Source organism: Amaranthus tricolor, chromosome 9 (assembly GCF_026212465.1).
Source record: "Amaranthus tricolor cultivar Red isolate AtriRed21 chromosome 9, ASM2621246v1, whole genome shotgun sequence".
NCBI classification, from domain to species: Eukaryota; Viridiplantae; Streptophyta; class Magnoliopsida; order Caryophyllales; family Amaranthaceae; genus Amaranthus; species Amaranthus tricolor.
In genome coordinates, this window is record NC_080055.1 from 22,744,750 (window position 1) to 22,764,438 (window position 19,689).

Below are 19,689 nucleotides of genomic sequence, written 5' to 3' on the forward strand. Positions count from 1 at the left end.
GCAAAAAAATTATATTATTCATAGTAATTTTTTCATAAAGAATCCATACTACATAGCTAGTAATTGCAGTCATATATTGGCATGCCACTCTACACCAACTTAAAGATCCATTTTAATTATAGAAAAGCTAATACTAAACAACTTTACTAATGTAATAAATTTAATCAAAGTCTCTTGTTGACCATTTTCTTTACTATGTAAAAATATAATCTATGTAACTGCTGAATCAAATCTTTATTTATACTTCCATTAACAACAAATTAATTAATAATAACACATTTATTAACATAATTAAGCTTAATCCTTATTATTTTACTTCTAGCATTTTACACCCTATGAAAAGTAACATACCAAAATGTTTGTTCGCATTTTAACAAAATTGTTTTCCTTTTCTTATCCCTAAGTGTTCATTTAGAGATAACACTAACACCTTTTATATATATCTTTTCCTTTATATGTTCAAAAAGGCTAATATAAAAACACATACATAAAACAAACTCTAAACTTCTCTTCTCCCCCCTTTAAGCTTTCACTTCTCTTCAATGGATTTTGATGCTAAGTATAAGCAAAATTTTTCTTCATCTCTACCCTTATTTTTCAATGAAACAAACTCGAAATCGCGAGACGAAAGGGTGTTCTTAGAAGGGGCATCTTGCTATGATCTCCAAGAGTTTCATCATGTTGAGAATTTTAATATGAATCTAATTGTATCATCCTCTAACACAAATTTAAACCCTTTGTTTGAGATTCAACAAAATGATTTAGACTCTTATGAAAATTCCCCATTTGGGTTATTTCCAAATTATGATTTTTATGAGACTAAACCATTTGTTGATCATGTTACAAATGATGGTGGTTTAGTGCCTTTGTTGGAGAATTTTAATCAAAATGGAGGAAATTTAGGCAATTCTCACATGATAAATCAAGGTTCTCAAAGCTATAATAACCCTTTTAATTATTGTGATTATGGGTTTAGGCCCTCCGATGAGGACTCAAGTGTAACCCCTAAAACTACGGTAAGGAAACAAAGAAGGAGCCGCAAGAAGACTAGTGTAGTCAAGGGCCAATGGACTACCGAAGAAGATAGGTCAATTTCAATGTTCTTCAACTTAATTTATGTCCGAGTCTGCCTAGACCATGACTCGTATTATTTGATACAAAAATCTGCTAATTCTCCCTTTGTTGTTTTTCATTTTTCTCGATTACTTTTTACATAATTTTCAAAGTAAATTTTGAGCCTCAGAATACGCATCATAAAAATTATAAAAATATAATATAAAAAAGTACTCCCTTCTATTCACCATAAGTGTCCCATTTATTTTTTGGACGCTATTCATATCTTATTCTTAATTTGTTTTTTATTACTAATCTTTAAGTTAAAACATAGTCAAGTAAAATCTTGTTTAATTCGTCTCAATGCAAGGATTATTCATATCAATTTTACATAATTTATTATTATGCACAATTAGATGTATTAAGGATTGAATAAGTGCATTTTGGATAGGGTCCATAAAACAAATGGGACACTTGTGGTGAATAGGAGGGAGTATATATTAATACAAATGTAATGAGATCTCACATATATATATATATATATATATATATATATATATATATATATATATATATATGTATATGTATATATATATATATATGTATATATATATATATATGTATATATATATATATATGTATATATATATATATGTATATATATATATATATATGTATATATATATATATATATGTATATATATATATATATATATATATATATATATATATATATATATATATATATATATATATATATATATATATATATATATATATATTATCTTCTATATATTTCAAAAATCTTAATTAAAATTTTCTCCACTTGAAATTGAATATTTTAAACGGGTATAACATTAGAGTACAGAAAGAGTATTAAACTGTGTAATATATAGCAAAAAAAAAACAACCGAGTTGCTTTTATATACGTATAAAATTAAATATTTAATTCATCCTATACTAATAATATTCTATATTTGCGCTTGTTTATAAGCATATAGTGTATATGTATTTGTATTTTTTTTTGTTCATGATGTGTTGATGTATACAAATATAGGCTCTTGAATCAATTGGTGGAACGTCATGGTGTAAGAAAATGGTCTCAAATTGCTCAATTGCTGAATGGAAGGATTGGAAAGCAATGCAGAGAACGATGGCATAATCATTTAAGGCCTGATATTAAGGTTGTGTTTTTTTCCTTTTTTAGCACTTTAAATTATCGTTTACTAATTAATACTCAGATAAATTATTACACTTTTTATTTTAGTTTGTTTTTTTAAATTCGAATATTTTCATTTTTGCATTGTTGGCACCATTTTTTTGATTATTATTCTCATTTTCTCTTATTTTTTTATCATACGCACATAATTTAATTTTATTTATAAATTTGCTTAATAATTGAATTAATTGTGAAGGGTGTAATTTCTTAGGGTGGGAAGGTGTATATTTTTCATATATTTTTTTTGGTTCAACAGACCCATATAAATGAGTACAAGTGTCGAAAATAGCATCTAGGGAAGCAAATAAGCTGTTGCTAAAGAGCAAATAAGGGAAACAGAGTTCATTGTATTCGTAGTACAATTCATGCATGCAATGTTTCCATCCTTGTATTTTGGTGTTATAGTAAGACTAAGATGCCAGCTTTAAAAATAAAAGAATAATTTATGAATTACACTTTTAAAGTTTAGTATTTTTGCAAATTACAATTTTAATGTTTATTTTTTGTGAATTACAGCCATCAAATTATTAAAGTTTACAGGTTTAGGCTAAAACACATAATTCCGATCATTTTGGTGGTTGGAATTTTAGGTTAAGTGATTGGAATTCTATGTTTTTAACTTGAACCTGTAAACTTTAATACTTTGGTGGTTGTAATTCGCAAAAAATAAACATTAAGACTGTAATTCGCAAAATTGTTAAACTTTAAGGTCGTAATTCGCAAATTATTTAAAATAAAATAATTCTAGCATAGGATGATTAGAGAATCTCTACAAGTAAGGAGAATCAATTAATTATGTCTATAGGTGATAAGAATCAAACGTTTTTTATAAGGTTAGCTATCAAAGAAAAATGTCCCAACCACAAAGCTAATACATCATTCACTTAAATTTCAAATTAATATTACATTGATGCTTGCATTAAATATTGATTATTTATTTTACACTAATCACAAATAAATTAAGTTTGACATGATATTATTACAAAGGAAAATATAAAACATAATAATTAATTAGGTGATGGAATATTGTTAAAATGGTGTCAATGTTATTATAACGTTAATTACTTTTATTCCTAGATAATTAAAGATAATTATAGCTAAACTAAGAAAACATCAAAATTCATTGGTTACATACGTCAAAGTAGACGTTACAAAGAAATTAAAAAAGTAAATGGTAAATTCAAAGCTAGTGGTTATAGTGTAAGACCATCATGCTATTCACGAGTATAGGCATCATCCATCCTTTCCTTCAAAATTTTTCATAAAATAAAAATGTTAATTATAAAGTTTAAAAGAAAATGGAACATCGGAATCACAATACTTGTACAAGAACAAAAGCCTACACATTTTCACATTTTTTACATTCAAAGAAAAAAAATTAATACTTCCTCCAATTTACACTAATTGTCTTATTTAGTTTTTACACTCTATCTTATACACTAATTTAATCTTAAGTATCTCTAATTATACATAATTAAAAATTATAAACTTTGATATTAATAAAATTTATGTTGAGACGAATTAAATAAAATTCCACTTGATTATATTTTGACATCTACATTAAAAATACAATGCAAATTAAGAGTGGTTGATGAACAGTGTAAAAAAGCAAATGAAACATTTATTCTAAATTGAAGATAGTATTAATAATTCAAAATTTGTCTTACTATTGATTATTTTAGAATTATTCATACTATTAGCGTTTTCATCTAGCAATAATCCTTTCTATATCTTCTCTAAATACTCTCAATTTTTTTGGCAAAAAATATAATCTAGTTTATTAAGAGATCGAAGGTTAGCTTAATATACTATAGCGTTTATTTTGAGACAATGGGTGTGCGTTAAAACAAAAAAAAAATAAAGAAAAGGAAGGAAAATTTGCTGAAATTAATTTCAATTATCACTCGTTGGTCAAAGTAATCTTAACCATCAATTATTTTTTAATAATCCAAACTATTCTTCTAATTTGTTCAAAACATACCCACCCTTTGGTAACCGGCAGCAGCAAGTATGTTTTCCCTTTATTTTTTTTTCCTTTTTGTTTACTCAACTCTTCAAAAATAATCCTTCTCCTTTATCTATTAATCCCCTCTTTCTTCTTCCCCATTATTCCTCCATTAATAAACCCTAACTTCTCAAAAAACCAAATTAAAACTAAAAAAAGTGCTTCTACTCTTGGTTTTTTGGGCTATGGAGGGAGCTCTTGCACTTTACCCTTCTCAGGATTCATTAATTTGATTTTTTTGAGAAGTTAGGGTTCATCAATGAAGGAGTAATAAGGAAGAAAAAGAAAAAGAAGAAAAATAACAATTTTAAGTGATTATGATAATTTGATATTCATTTTATATACAGAAAGATGTGTGGACTGAAGAGGAAGACAGGATTCTCATCAAAGCCCATGCAGAAATAGGCAACAAATGGGCTGAAATTGCAAAGAAACTTCCAGGAAGAACAGAAAACTCCATTAAAAACCATTGGAATGCTACCAAAAGAAGACAATTTTCCAAGAGAAAATGCAGAACAAAGTACCCAAGAAAAAGTTCTCTCTTAGAAGAATACATCAAGAGTTTAACTCCTGAAACAATCAATGCTGGTTGTAGGAAAAAACCGACTTCTTCGATGAAAAATGAAGCAAATTCATCGAAACAACAAATCGAATCCTCGAATTCGAGCTCAAGTGATCAAGTAAGGCTAGAACATGATTTTGGGGAGGTTCCCGATTTTGATTTTAATGCCCAAATGTTTGAAGAAGGTAGTTTAGATTCTATACTTGATTGTTATGATGATCCACAACATGGGCATAAGCTTAACGAGGTTATGAATCATCCCCATGATAGTTTGAGTTCATTGAGGCAATTTGGTGAGAAAAGGGAGCTTGATTTGATGGAAATGATTAATCAAGTTAATATCTAAAAATCGAGTCGAGATACCTGATTTATCGATGGTTGAAAAGTCGAATCTCTTAGTCATAAGATCAAGGATAACCATTAACCTAAACTTTGTTTTGTTCATAAAAGACCAATATTTATTTATGTTTCCTAAAGAGAATCCATAGAAGTTAGCATGTTTAATGTGTTGGGAAAAGGGTTATTTTTTTCTTTATTTCTTTTTTTGGTGAAGGGTTTATGAAGTTTTTTTTGGTTGTTATTTCCCTATAAAGATACTAAATTAAAGTTTGGTGGTGTAAAAAGAGAATGACATACAAAGGTCACCATGTATTAGGGATACTCTTGACTTGTGTTGTGTACTTGTATGTTGAAGTTACATATATGAGAATGAGACTATGAGAGTTTGTTGGATCTATTAATTTTACTTATTAAAAGATTATTTTTTTTGTTACAACTTTATTATGCAATAACATAAGTATTTAGTGCTAGAAAAAAAATGCTATAAGGAATGATTTTTTTCCTTTAATTATATTAAATGGAAAAAGTCACTTTAAGCATTAGAGGAAAATAATTTTTTTCAAAGCTATTTAATTTTTTTGGTTGACAAACCACTACATCAAATTGCACAAAAAAGCTAGTTTAATAACTTTTGCACTACTCTAGATGTCACAAAATGAGAAAACAAATACAAAGTGTGCTTTTATATTTAAATTTCTAAAATTATAATCTAATATGATATAAACTATATAATGAAAAAGTATAGGATATTTGAAATCACCAATTCTCATATGGAAAACAAATACTACTCAATATCTTTAAATTACGAATCAAAAATATAAATAAAAGTGATTTATAATAATTTTAAACTTTTGCTATATTAGTTAAATTAATAAAAAATTAACTTAAGTTTGTCTTAAATCTAAGTTACTCGTATTCTTAAACTTTTGCTATAACATTAACAAAACACATTTACTTTTACACTAATTCGCCCAATTTTAATTGCTGATTCATATCACTTGATTAATATCAATTTTGGTCTGAAATCAAATTGAGTTTGTTCCCTTTATCCTAGATGCTAATCTACTCACAAATCATGACAATAGACACAAACAATAATTATGAATTATGTCAAAAATGTGAATAAAATAAATAACATAAATTAAAGAGAAATTTCACTAGTAAATTTGAATTATTGGTTTTTTCACGTGGAGGACAAATGTTTTTTTAATTCACGTGGTGATCTTGAGCTTTCAATGTTTCCACATGGTAGACGAAAGGAAACCATTTTTGTTAATTTTACGCTATTTTTCCCAAACCTAATCACTTTTTTTTTCAAAAATAGTCGTTGCGATCACCCTAATTAATCACATATAGGCATGGCCACGATCCGGGTCCGTTCCGGTTCCACCCGGTTCCGGTTCCATTTGGAACCTGTCGCGACCGGTTCCGGTTCCGGGTGGTTCCAAACGATTCCTTGGCGGTTCATGAGGCGGTTCTGGCGGTTCCAACTCACGGGACGGGCGGGTCGGACCATCGGTTCCATTTTTATTTTTTCTTTAAATATTTATATAATAAAAAAATACTATAATATTGCGGACGTACCTTTGATGATTACAGATTTTTCTTTCCACCACTCTAAAATATTATAGCTACCTTGGTCAATTTCAAAGTGGTGTTTAAGATAACTATCTAATTCTAAATATGAGGTGGAGGGTGAAGAAGAAGATGATCCTACAAAACTATCATCTTGACTCATTATATTAGCTATTACCGAATTTTAATAAGAGGGACGTGCCGAAACGCTAGCACGCCTAGACGTATCGCGTTTTGGGTTATATACACTAGCGTAATAATCATAGAGTTCTGCTAAATATTTTTTACATGTTCCAACATAATTATGTACATCAGTAGGCGGGCGATCTAACGATTGGTAGTAAAATCCTATTACTTTAGTAAGGACTTCAGTTTTAAAACATGGGTCTAAAATGGTTGCAATTCCATAAATATAAGGAAAATCGGTAAAATATAAGGAAAATCGGTAAAATATGTCTTCCATTTTTTCATCATATCTGCAAGAATCGGCTTCAAATATGGGTTAGTATCATCATGCATATGTTTAAGGAGATGATAAAAATAGTAATACACTCACTTATTACTAAGTGAACGTTCGGTTCATAAACATATGAAAAAATCTTAGTTGCGTGGTCATACGCTTCTAATATATTATGTACACCTATAACTAATTCCCAAGTGTCATCAGCTATATAGCTATCTGTACACTCACTATACAGTTGTGTTATAACTGGACGATAAGCAATCGCCTTTCTTAATAAATCGTTGGTTGAGCCCCAACGTGTAGGAGTATCTAATGACCAATACACTTTTTTTAGTTGATATTGGTCACATAATTGTTTATATTGTCTCTTTATCTTTCCAATCCGAAGCCACTTCACTATATCTCTAATTGGTTCTAATAAATCGCTTAATTGTTTTATACCTGCTGGGCAAGATAAGTTAACTATATGCGCACAACAACGTATGTGTAATAAGCTACCCCCAAGGATAAAACTAAATGCAGGTTCGTTATACAAAAGTTCTATACATTTAATGTTAGCGGTTGCATTATCAGTTGAACAACAAAATATCTTATCTAATAAGTTCCATTCTCTACATATCTCTACTAATCTATATTTTATGTTTTCACCGGTATGTCTTTCTGGTATTATCTCAAAAGCAATTATTCTTTTTTGAATAATCCAATTTTGATCTATCCAATATGCTCTTACACACATATAAGATTCTAAATGTGGGGGAGCAGACCAAATGTCAGTTGTTATGCTAACCCTACCATTAAAAGATTTAAACATTTCAACTAATTCATAGCGCATTGATTCATATAATTTAATTGTGCGTCTTTTAAGAGTGCTCCTAGGGATTGCTCTATATTGTGGTTGCAAAGTTTTTCTAGTGTAACGCTCGTATGCCCTACTTTCACCATGGTTAAATGGCAATTCATCACAAATTACATACTTAGAAAATTCATCAATCATACGATTATATTTAAAAGGCATACCTGTGCTGGGAATGTCCCACTGTCGGCTTCCACTTGTGGTCCCGCTGCCGCTTGCTGCATGAGTTTCTTTTGTGATTCCATGCTTCTTTGCCAAATGTTTGTTAAAAGATCCCGTACCACCACCTAACACGTATTCACAAAACACAATAAATAAATTTTTATAAAATATGAATATATAATGTATGTATAAAAAACTTAAAAAGTTTTTACCTCTGGCGAAACTGTATGAAACTAAGGGCTTTACTCCTTGACTTTCACAAATTTGACAAGTGCATAAGAAAATATCTGGATTGTCGGTTGGTTCTTTTGTGAAATACGACCACATATGTGAAACAACTCTACCACTAGGAATGGCATTGCCGGAAAAGGTTGTCTTACTGGTTCATCTTCATCTAAATAAATAATTTAAAATTATAAAACTATAATTAAATAAATAAATAATTTAAAATTTAATTAATTTGAAGAATAAAATTATAAAACTAACCGATAGTTTGGAAATTGACTCGTTTACCACGAGCTTGTCTTTGTTGTTGTTCTTGTAGTTGTTCTTCATGTGATCTTGTTGATGACTGTCGAGATACATGTATCCCACTAGGGGTCGTTGGTTCCTCTTCTTGTTCTTCTTCTTCATCAATTTGTATTTCTCTTTCCACTTCTTCTGCATAATTATGTAATTCTGGGTCGTACCCTTCTGGATAATTTGGTTCATAATTATAATTACTAATCGAAGGTGTTGTTGATACCGACGGAGTAGAAGTGGCCTTTCTTTTGGAGGAGCTGGAACCTCCCAATGATTTTGCCACTTTAGTAACTTTTTTTGAGGCTTTTTTCAAAAATAAAGACATGATTGATAATATTGAAATAATAATAGAATTAAGAAATAAATAATTAATTAATAGACTAATTACGTAATTAACTAAATTAAGAAATATTTAAAAGACTAATTATGTAATTAAGAGAATAATTGCGTAATTAAAGAATTAAGTAGAGAGAGTAGGAGAAGAGATGAGTTGTGAATGAAAATGATTGAAAGTGATGAGTATTTATAGGAAAAATGGCAACGGCTATATAACGGCTACTTTTCACGGTTCCGGTTCAACCGGACCGGTTTCGGTTTCGGTTCCGGTTCCAAACCACGGTTTTTAGGTCCGGTTTATGAAGTTTTTTTCCGGCGGTTTAACGGTTTTGGCAACTTTTTTTCCGGCGGTTTCACGGTTCCGGATCCGGTTCCAAGCGGTTTGGGACCGGTTCGGTTCCGGGTAATCCGCCCCGTGGCCATGCCTAATCACATATTTCATAACCCAATCAAAATAAGTACTTCATTTAACCAAAAATTTAACATTTTGTCTACTACATGAAAAAATTAAAAGCTCAAGGTCATCACATGGATTTATTCTACCAAGTGGAAAAGCAAAAAACTCAGGGTCACCTATAATTAAAGATGTAGGACAAAATAAGAATGAATAAAAATCCAATTGAATCTATCTATCTATCTATATAATATACTAATGAAAAAACGATTAGTACACATGTCGACTTTATAATAAAAATTTTCCCACTCTTTTCATTTTCTTATTAGGAAAATATTTTTTAACATATCATGTAATATCTTTCTGATTAGATTTGTGTAATTGATTAGTTACAAAAGATTTTAAAACTTTACGTTATTTACTAATTTTTTACCATATACCATCATCTAATATATGTAATATCTTCTAATTAATTTTCATTAAAATAAATTTGTAATAAATTAAGAAAAGAAAATAATTTTGAAAGTTTATCATAGATAATCCTATATAATTACTTACATGGCTATATTAAAAAAACTACACAAATTAACTAGATTACACATTAATTATTTAAGTATATAATAATTAATAATTAGGATCAGATATCGATGAAATAAATTTCAAATGATAATTTTATCACCTATGTTTGACAAGTTTATTATACATAAATACTTAAATTAAGTTATATGTTAATTATTATAGTAAAAAATATGTTCTTTAGGCTTAAAACTTATTTTAAGGTTTTACAAAGACATTGAACATTTAAATTATTTTTATATTTTTTTTATGTGTAGAAATTTTCTATTATTTTATGTAATTACTTATAATCTATATTATTTAGTGCATAATTTTATGATTATGTTTTATATAGTAATATATTAATAATATGTATTTCAATCGAATAGTAATAATACTTTTGCAGTTTTTAAAACAAATTAATTTATAGTTTCAATATACTTAAGAAGTTAAGAGTTATATAATAACTTAATTACACATATAGGATTACTAATTTTTATTTAAATATTCATAAATCGTGCTTAGCATGGAAATCTATCTAATTTAGTCTAATGGCAATCAAGTGCTTTAATCAAGAATAACAAAAGTGAAAACTAAGCGCAGAAAGAAATATTTACAGGAATCCAGTGTGATAAAATTAGGTTTTTCTAAAGCCTTTTAAATGAAAAGCTAACTTAGAGAAAAAAAAAAATCTAAAAGTAACCTAATTTAACATAAGAAATAATAAGAAAATAATAAAAAAATAGATACAGAAAATGTCACAACTAACTAAAACATGGATTTGAATCGCAACCACGTCTAGAAGAACGCGACGAGTCATCATCTTGAAAGCGGCAACTCGACGCTTTGTCCTTGACAGAAATTGGCAATTTTCAGAGGCTAGGCAGCGAGTTGTTGCCTACAAAGCGACGACTCAATGCTTATTAGTTGACTGACGAAAATCAAACAATCGTCATTTCTTTGTTTGGTGTCGAGAATCGGGCATATGATATATCATTGGGAAACTCTTGAAGTCTAGTTTCCAACGCCCCTAGTATTGCATCTATACTATCTTCCTATCAAAATAGTGAACATGTATTAAATTTCATTTCAAGACTTTTGCATTATGAATATTTTTGAACTGTTTTGTTCCACTTCTTTGTCAAACTTATTCAACCACGTCAAAATCACCTTCCTAAACTTCATCATTATAAAAACTGCAAGAATTATGCTTAAACTGATCAAAAGCACTCAACATCAACATAAATAACCAAATTGAGTAAAATAGCATGAATATTCCAAATAAGCACAAATTGACCGACAAATACAATTATAAAGGAGTATAAATCATGAGAATTAGTGCTAATAATTGTACTTAACAACGACATTGTCCTTATGACCTAATTTGATGCTCTTTGTGATTGTCTCATCGGTCAATTGTAACATGAATTTTCACTACTTTCTTTATTTTTATTCATATACAATTCTCCATTAATATCATCTAGACATCTATACAATTTAAATAGTCTCTTTATTTCTTAGCCTTTATACAAAGTTACTTTATTGCGATCTATAAGAAATCAAGGGAATAAGAATTTAACTACGGTGATAAATTCTTAGAAATTAGAAATCAACAATTATCATAGAAATTTACTTTTTAATTCAATTAAATGATCAATTAAGAGAGTACAAATATCAGAATGAAATTGGAAATGATAGGTTTTATTGCCAATTAAGAAAAAGAGGAAAATAAATATTGAGAGGACTCAAATAAGCCAAGGAATGTGGGTTCGTTCGACAAGATGATCCATTTGTTATGAAGCTTCAAATCGAGGTCGATGATCAAACTGGCAAGATGATTGATGCCCGTTTTTAAAACCTTTGGTTGTGGTTCTGCCCTAGCTTCTTCTTCTGTTGGTATTTATCGAATTGGAATTTCTATTTGAATTTCATAATCCGTGTGATTTTGTTTCGAATTTTGATTATTGTAACTGTTCAATGGATCCTTCAATGGGTTGATTGAGTTGTGTGAATTGCATTTCATGTTAATTTTTTCGTTTTTAATTCTTTGGTGTTGAATATTTAAATATAAAGTATTGGTTTTAACTTGTATGGTAATACTGCTAAAATTATGTGTTTTGTGGATTCTGGTCGTGATTGTGAGTTGTTTTTCTTGAGAAATTTAAGCGTTTGTTGGAATTGATTCGTTATTGTTCATACGAAATTAGTAGACTTGATTTTAAACTTCATGGTGTTTGATGAATTAGTTAGACATAGAAAATGGACTTAGGTTTGTAAGACAATGTTCTTGAGCTGTTGAGGTTTCGAAAATCCTGTAACCTGTAAGGCGATTCTGGAAGTTTTCCATAGCTCATGGCCTCATGCCTATGTTTAGTGCTTAGACAAACCATTGATTATTTGCCTTCGAGACAAATGTTGATCAGAAAGAACTTCTTGTTCAATCTTAATCATCTTAGTTCTACTGATGCATATAAAGAAGTGCTGAGATTTTGATGCTTTACTCACTCATATTCAATTAGGACTCTTAGTTGATCACTATTGGATGAATGAAATCTTGATCTAAAAATGAAGGTTCATGGGAGATATATGGCTGAGAAGAGAAGGAAAAAGTAGAGATGGGTGAAAATGGCAGAAGAAAAGAGATGAAGTAAAAATGCCAAACCAAGTACTTTTAAATTTTAATGCCACAATATATATTTTTCCCTTATAATATTCCCTAATATTATGTTTCGTGAACTATTTACCCCTTATAGTTTTTCCAAGGATCCATGCAACCCCATAGGAGTACTTTTTACCCTCAAATAAAATAGTTTTGATTTGAGATACTCAATGTGTGGAAATGATCAAGAATAACACAAAGTATTATAATTAGACTTTGGATTTCGTTTACTGTTTTAATTTTGTCCTTGCAAAATTATTAAATTACACACTTTTACGCTTATGCTAAAATCATGAAAAGAAAATCATATTTTTCATCGTCATCTTTCAAATCTTAAAATATTACGAGCTCGTCCTTAATCATCTTCACACGCGATGAGAGCATTTGAGTTATTGAGATATTGTCGGACTTTCCTACTTCTCCATGTAAGCCAAACTTGGCATTTTTGTTTCTTCCAACATGGAAACCAACTTATCAATTCACTCATAGCTACCTTCAATCATCATCTTCATCATAGTTTCCAAATGTTTTTGCATTCTTTGAATCTCTTTGTTCTTACGTGCCTCTTTTTATTTGAATTTTTGGAAAAACTCTCAATCATAACCCTCTTATTAGTCTCTGACACTTCACTAGGAACCTCTTTTCCTACTGCTTGATGTTATTATTCGGATGTGATATTGTATTGCCTCTTCATCATCCCTATCCAGCAATGAAGCTTTTAACCTATTGCTCTCATGGTATCACCTTAAGATCATCATAAAGTGGAAATGGTTTTTCTATGGCTGTCTTTACCTCTTTATGGCTCTGTAACAATGGAATAAGAAAACATCAACAAAGATTTAAAAGGGACTGATCTTGCAAAATTATATATTCTGAAATTCTGAAAACTTAATGGATGTATAATGAGGAATTCAATGCTATTGTGCGTCGGATACCTTAGGTCCTTAAGATGATACCTTTATAATTTGCAACCATTTGACTCGCTCTATTAAATAATGCAAGATTGAGTCCTTTTCAATTTTTATTGAGGTCTTTATATGCCTTTGTTAGAGTCACAAAGAGGCAAAAGACATGTGTCGAAGATCTTTTCCTTCTTGTGATGATCTTGTGATCTATACTAAAGATGGAGCACAAGTTTAAAACCTTCATTGCTTGCGGATAACGATAATGAAGAATATAATATCCATCAAAATAAAATCAACCAAAATAGAAGAGGTGTCTAGTAAAGTGTCAGAGACTAACACGAGCGTTGTGGATAAAAGCTTTTCCAAAAATTTAACTGAAAAAGATACATAGAAACAAAAAGATCCAAAGTATGTTTAAAAGTTTGCAATTATGATGGAGAAGATGATGGAACGTGGCAATGCGCAAATCGATATGTTGGTTTTGATGTTGGAAGGTCCGAAAATGCTAAGTTTGGCTTGCATGAAGAATTAAGAAAGGTCTTCCATATCTCAATAGCTCAAGTGCTCTCATTGTGTGTGAAGAGGACCTAGGACGAGGTGGTAATATTTTGAGTATGAAAGTTGACGATGAAAAATATGATTTTAGCATAAGTGTGTTATTTTATTATTTGCATGCAACAAAATTAAAAAACTAAATGAAATCCAAAGACTAGTGATATTTTGTGTTTATTATGACTCCCACACATAGATAAAAGCGCAGAATGTAACAATTGCGATGTCGGGGATGCGGTAGTCGCATAGCTACAATTCGTTTTGGATATCGCAAAGTGAATTAATAACTTATAATGATGGTTGCTCCTTAATTTAAATCACCGGTTACATAATGAAATTTTAAGGTTCAATAAGTTCAAAATCCGTGCTAAAGCAACAATTATGTAACGTAATGACCTATTTTTTTTCCATGCCGCACACTAAGTATCTCAATAGTCAATATCAAATTAGTTGAAGGTAAAAAGTACTTCTATACAAATGTCAAACCATAGACTCAACAATAATTTCCCCTATTACTACATACCCTTGTCCTATTCCATTGATAAATTTCCCCCAAACTTGTTACAATGAATCCAGGCAGAACCTTATTCCAGCCCTGTTAAAATTCTTTACTTTTTTTACTCCCTAACTTTTCCCCCTTTGTTAGCCCAATCCAGGCAAGCCCTTATATGCAGTTCGAGTTGCTTTGTTTATGCTTGAATCATACAAAAGAAAGTTAGTTTCGCGTGAACTCTATATGTTACAACTCATTGCCTTGAAGATTGATTCCACTTGATTTATAGTCTTTATACTCACTAGCCGTTATAGCCACCCCTACCCAAAACAAAAAATTAAAGATAGAGTGAAGATCAACATAATCTTTGTTAAAATTGTATAATGGAGTTCGATTTTCTGTCATTACATCTACATATCATTTACACACTGATAATCACTTCCGCATTGCAGTGTAACCATTATGATGTTGGGATGTTGGTAACCAATATTCCTCGTCAGTTTATGGTTACTATGAAACACGATGCTTGATTATGCTTGTATCCCGGACCCTGCCTTGTGCGGGATATTGAGAGTGTCCTTTATCTTTTCCTTTATAGGCCTTGAAAATTGTTATATTGGGTATTTTCTTTCTATGATTAGGATTTGCCATTCAACAACCCCTTTTTGGATTACTTATGAGTCCATTAGAGCTATGCTATGTGGGTGAAAGGAAAACAAATGGAGGAGGTTCTGTCAATAAAGAACAGGTAAGTTGGTTGATTTTCTGTTCAGTATTTTTTTTCATTGACATGTTAGAATTCTTGTTCATTGAAATATGGGTTTTTCTCATCAACTAAATTCGCTTATGCCATGTTTGAGAACCATTATTTCATTTGGAAATTTGAAATTATTTTTCAAATTTGAATTTAGATCAAATTTCACCTTTGTTTTTAAAGTAGTTGAAGTTGAGAATTTGAGAATGACTACCTAAAATCTTGTCATTTTCAAATTCTTCATTTATGATTTCATAATTGAATCCATAATTTGATATGAAATACTTGTTCCCAAACACAAGGTAAGTGAATTTCAACATCTTTTCCCCTTACTATATTGTGTGGTTGAATGTTGATGTTTCGGGATTCTTACAAGCTGTCCGACTCTAATACCGTGAAAATTAGCGATTGTCACGAGTCTAAGATCCTATTGAATCCACCTCTATTTTAGGTTTGTGTCCAACTTTTTGAGACCCAACGGATCTAGATCTGGTTCCGGATAAAAAAAAATAAAAGGGTCCGAGTCTGGATCTGAGAACTTTAGACCTAAACCTGACATAGACCCTCACTGAACCCATTTAAGACCCAATCTTTCATAAAAGCCTAAAATTAATTTTAAATTCGTTTAAACCCATTTTTTCATTTATTAGGACTCATTTTAAACTTATATACAACTTAAATATCTACTTTAGTACTAATGAAACCTTTAAAATGTAAACAAGTTTAATATGAATAATTAATTAAGATCCATTTAGGATCCTAGACCCTTCAGGCCCAACCGGTCTAACTCTGGGTTTGGGTCTAAGATTGTCAAACGCTAAAGGTGTAGGTCTAGTTATGAGTTCACTAAAATTTAATGGGTCTAAATTCAAGTTCGATTGAACCCGACCCATGATCATCCCTAGTGAAAATTCATGTCATGTAATCTGAGTGTTGTAGAATTGCGGTAATACTCCACTCTACTGTAGGGTTGGGGTTTAGTCATCTGATCAAAAACAAGCATTTGTATACAATTGAGCCTGTAATAATGTGAGCTTGTGCAAGGGATGCTTGTAATCTTCAAATGATCATATATCTCTACTCGGTTATGGATTTTAGGCGTGAATATACCGATTTGACTGTAAGAACTAGATATCAATTGTAATCTTGACACGACCCTTCGTTGTCTTCTTAAATCTCATATTTATTAATTAATTTTGATCATCATCCTTTGATTCAAGTCAAAAGTTTTCATTATTGTCCCAATTTAAATTCAAGTTCATATGAACGTAATTAGAGATCCTAAATCGCCTAAATATAGTTCACTTAACAAAATTCCCAAAGACAAATATCTTTTAAATGGCCTACACATCCTACTAAATACATAAAGTAAATAAGCTTAAACATATTCTCAAGGAGCATAAAATAATGGTATAAAGAGGATTTCCCCGTTTATTCAATTATATCAAATTAATAAGACACATTGGCATTTCAAATTGTGTCATTTGAAAGTATCGTTTTATACTTTCAATATGGTGTTAGTAAATATTTCTCTAATATAGTTCCTCTTAATTTACATTCTTCTCTATTTTAGAATATTTTATTTGTTTTACATTACATTCTTATTTAGAAATGAATCCTATGATTTTCTTTTAATCTCATTATAGTTTAACTCTTATTATCAATTACAATTTTTATTGCCTCGGATGAAGGTGATTACCTTTAATAAAATAGGTGGATTTTTTACTCAAATCACCTATGTTGGAGGTAGGAAAAAAATTCATCCATAGAGAGGTGTGCAGATAAAAAAGGTGAATCTGCCCTAGGGAAAGAGATGAAAGTTGCAAAGGAGTAAACCTAGGTCATGTAAGGTGTTTACCGAATTTAAGGAAAAATAGAGAATGTGTTATTTGTCGTTAATAATAAAAGAAGGGTAAAAATGTTATTTCACTAAAAATATAAATCTTTGTGTATGTGTGGCATATTAGTGAAAAAAATTAATAATTCTCTTTCTCTCACTTTCCTTTCTTCCTATATAAACAAAAAGGTATTCGTTAGTATTCTTGTGCATTTGTTTTCCTTTCCACCCTTACCCTTTTCTTTCTTTCTTTTTTCTCCCGTAAATCCTATCAAATTGTACACACTAATAAATATATTGCAAAATGACAAATATCATCTTGATTTTACGTTGTACTTTTGGTTTGACATTTTTAGATGAAATGCGCTTAACAAAAAATAGTTCCATGATAACTTATACGATTCGTCTCTATTATATTAGAAATATAAATTAAGTTTTTATAATTTACTAATATATAATAAGAAATATTCATCATCATCAATTTATAATCTCGCTCGAAAACTGTAAAAGTATAACAACAAATATTATCGGTTGAAAATATGAATTGCATGTCCAACATTACTAACGATCAATTATTACAATAACCTATTGCCTTAGCTAGTTATAGTTTATACTCTAAATTTAGTTACAGCTTCTACTTAAATCAATGATATTATGAATGCGTACTTAAATCCAATGGGAGTAATTATTTGATATGCTTCGGTAGTCTAAAAGCATAAACACATATGCGCAGGATTATAAAGAATTACTCTATTAATCTTAATTCAATTTATATTATTTTTCATTTTAATCTGTCATAATTAATTTTATCTTTTTTTTCAGACAATAATTTACTATTTTTTTTTAATTTTATCAACACAATTTATTCTTATCGATTTATTTATTTATTTTTTTTTTAATTGAACTCTAATAGGATATGATATGGAGCGAAGTGAGACATAAGAGAGGGCCCACAGCCATAAAACACAGGAAATAAAAGAACAGTAACACCCATTTAAAAGGCAAATAATTTGGACATGAAAGGATTTCACGTGCACAGATAAAACCGAAATATAGGAGCAACACAATGTCCAATACCTCCTGCTCAAATAGTCATTTTTTTGATATGATAGGACACTTCACTACTTCCATATGGCTGCACCACCCTTTTTCCTTGTCTTTCCTTTATGTGTTCCAATTTCATGTCCTTTTACATTAACTACTTCACTAGTCCATCAATTACTATATTTGTATAATATACAAAAATTAAGAAATAGTAATACTAATCGTTTGAATTCTGAGGATGATATTAAATGAGTTAAACATATAAATGAGACTTAAAAAATGTGAATGGTCGACTATCATCATTATTGTCAACCAACAATCCCGCAAAACAGGGTTTGAATAAGAAAAGGTTACACATAATCTATACTCGTACTCTATTTAAAGCGAGGACTAGAGAATTGTTGTAAATTTTACCCTCAAAACCGACAAATAAATAAATACATTAGATGCCAAAACCGACAAGAAATTAGAGTGGATGCCAAATAAATATTAGGAAAATTACCTAGAATAATCTAATCTTTTTATAATATAATATCAACTATTGATTAATCATAAATAATCTCAACTTTAGGGGTATTTACATGGAGTAAACTTAAATAATCCGATGACTAGGTAATTCACAAAAATAGTAAACTGAAAATTAATTTAAAATTAGATAAAATTTTTAAAAATTTACATAAAAAAATTTGAATAATGAAAAAAATCTTAATTTTTTTAAACTTTTTTTTAAATATTTTATTTTAATTTATTTAATTTAATTATTCATGGTTAATTAATAAGTGGGATTATTTTTGAAAATTTAAATTATTCAAGTTAGTTTTTTATAGATAAATTTGAAAAGACGAGTCAAAGTGCTCAGTTCAAATTTAAATCAGATTTGATTCAAGTTATTTTGGTTTTTTCAAATCAGACTAATTTTAAGTCACAAGTCAAAATTTTCAAATTATAACTCACTGATTTTTGATCTGAAGTTTGGGTCAAAGATCAAAACTTGAGTGGTCTAACTCTTGTTCTTGAGTCTTAGTCGATTGACTAGCAGAAGGTAATATTTCTACTTACTATTACAAACATTAACCAACTACCTAATACAAGTATAAATCAAGATTTACTAAATATACGTAAGTGCAAGTCCAGCTTTCATCTAATTAGTCAAAAAGATAAAGTTACAAGTTTTTCTATTTTTTACTCCAAAGTAAAAATAAAAAGATAAAATAATTAAATAAAAAAATATAAAATTTATTTAATATTTGAAAGTAGGAACCCAATGCAAATACTTTCTAACAAGTCTTTTTTGGGAAGCCCACAAAACAGCATAAGCAATGGCTTCAAATCACTCTGCCTTTTTTTATTTTTTATTCACAAATTATTAGATAGCACGGGTCTGATGATGAGATTATCTCTATACAA

At 29.5% G+C, this 19,689-nt stretch overlaps 1 protein-coding gene across 1 annotated transcript; it reads left to right on the top strand.

Moving 5' to 3' along the window:
* Window positions 1–542: 542 nt before the first annotated feature.
* Window positions 543–5,185, top strand: LOC130823398 (transcription factor MYB118-like). The gene is made up of 3 exons (XM_057688019.1): window positions 543–1,087; window positions 2,111–2,237; window positions 4,625–5,185. The coding sequence occupies exons 1-3, from the start codon at window positions 543–545 to the stop codon at window positions 5,183–5,185; spliced, it is 1,233 nt and encodes a 410-aa protein (XP_057544002.1).
* Window positions 5,186–19,689: the final 14,504 nt, after the last annotated feature.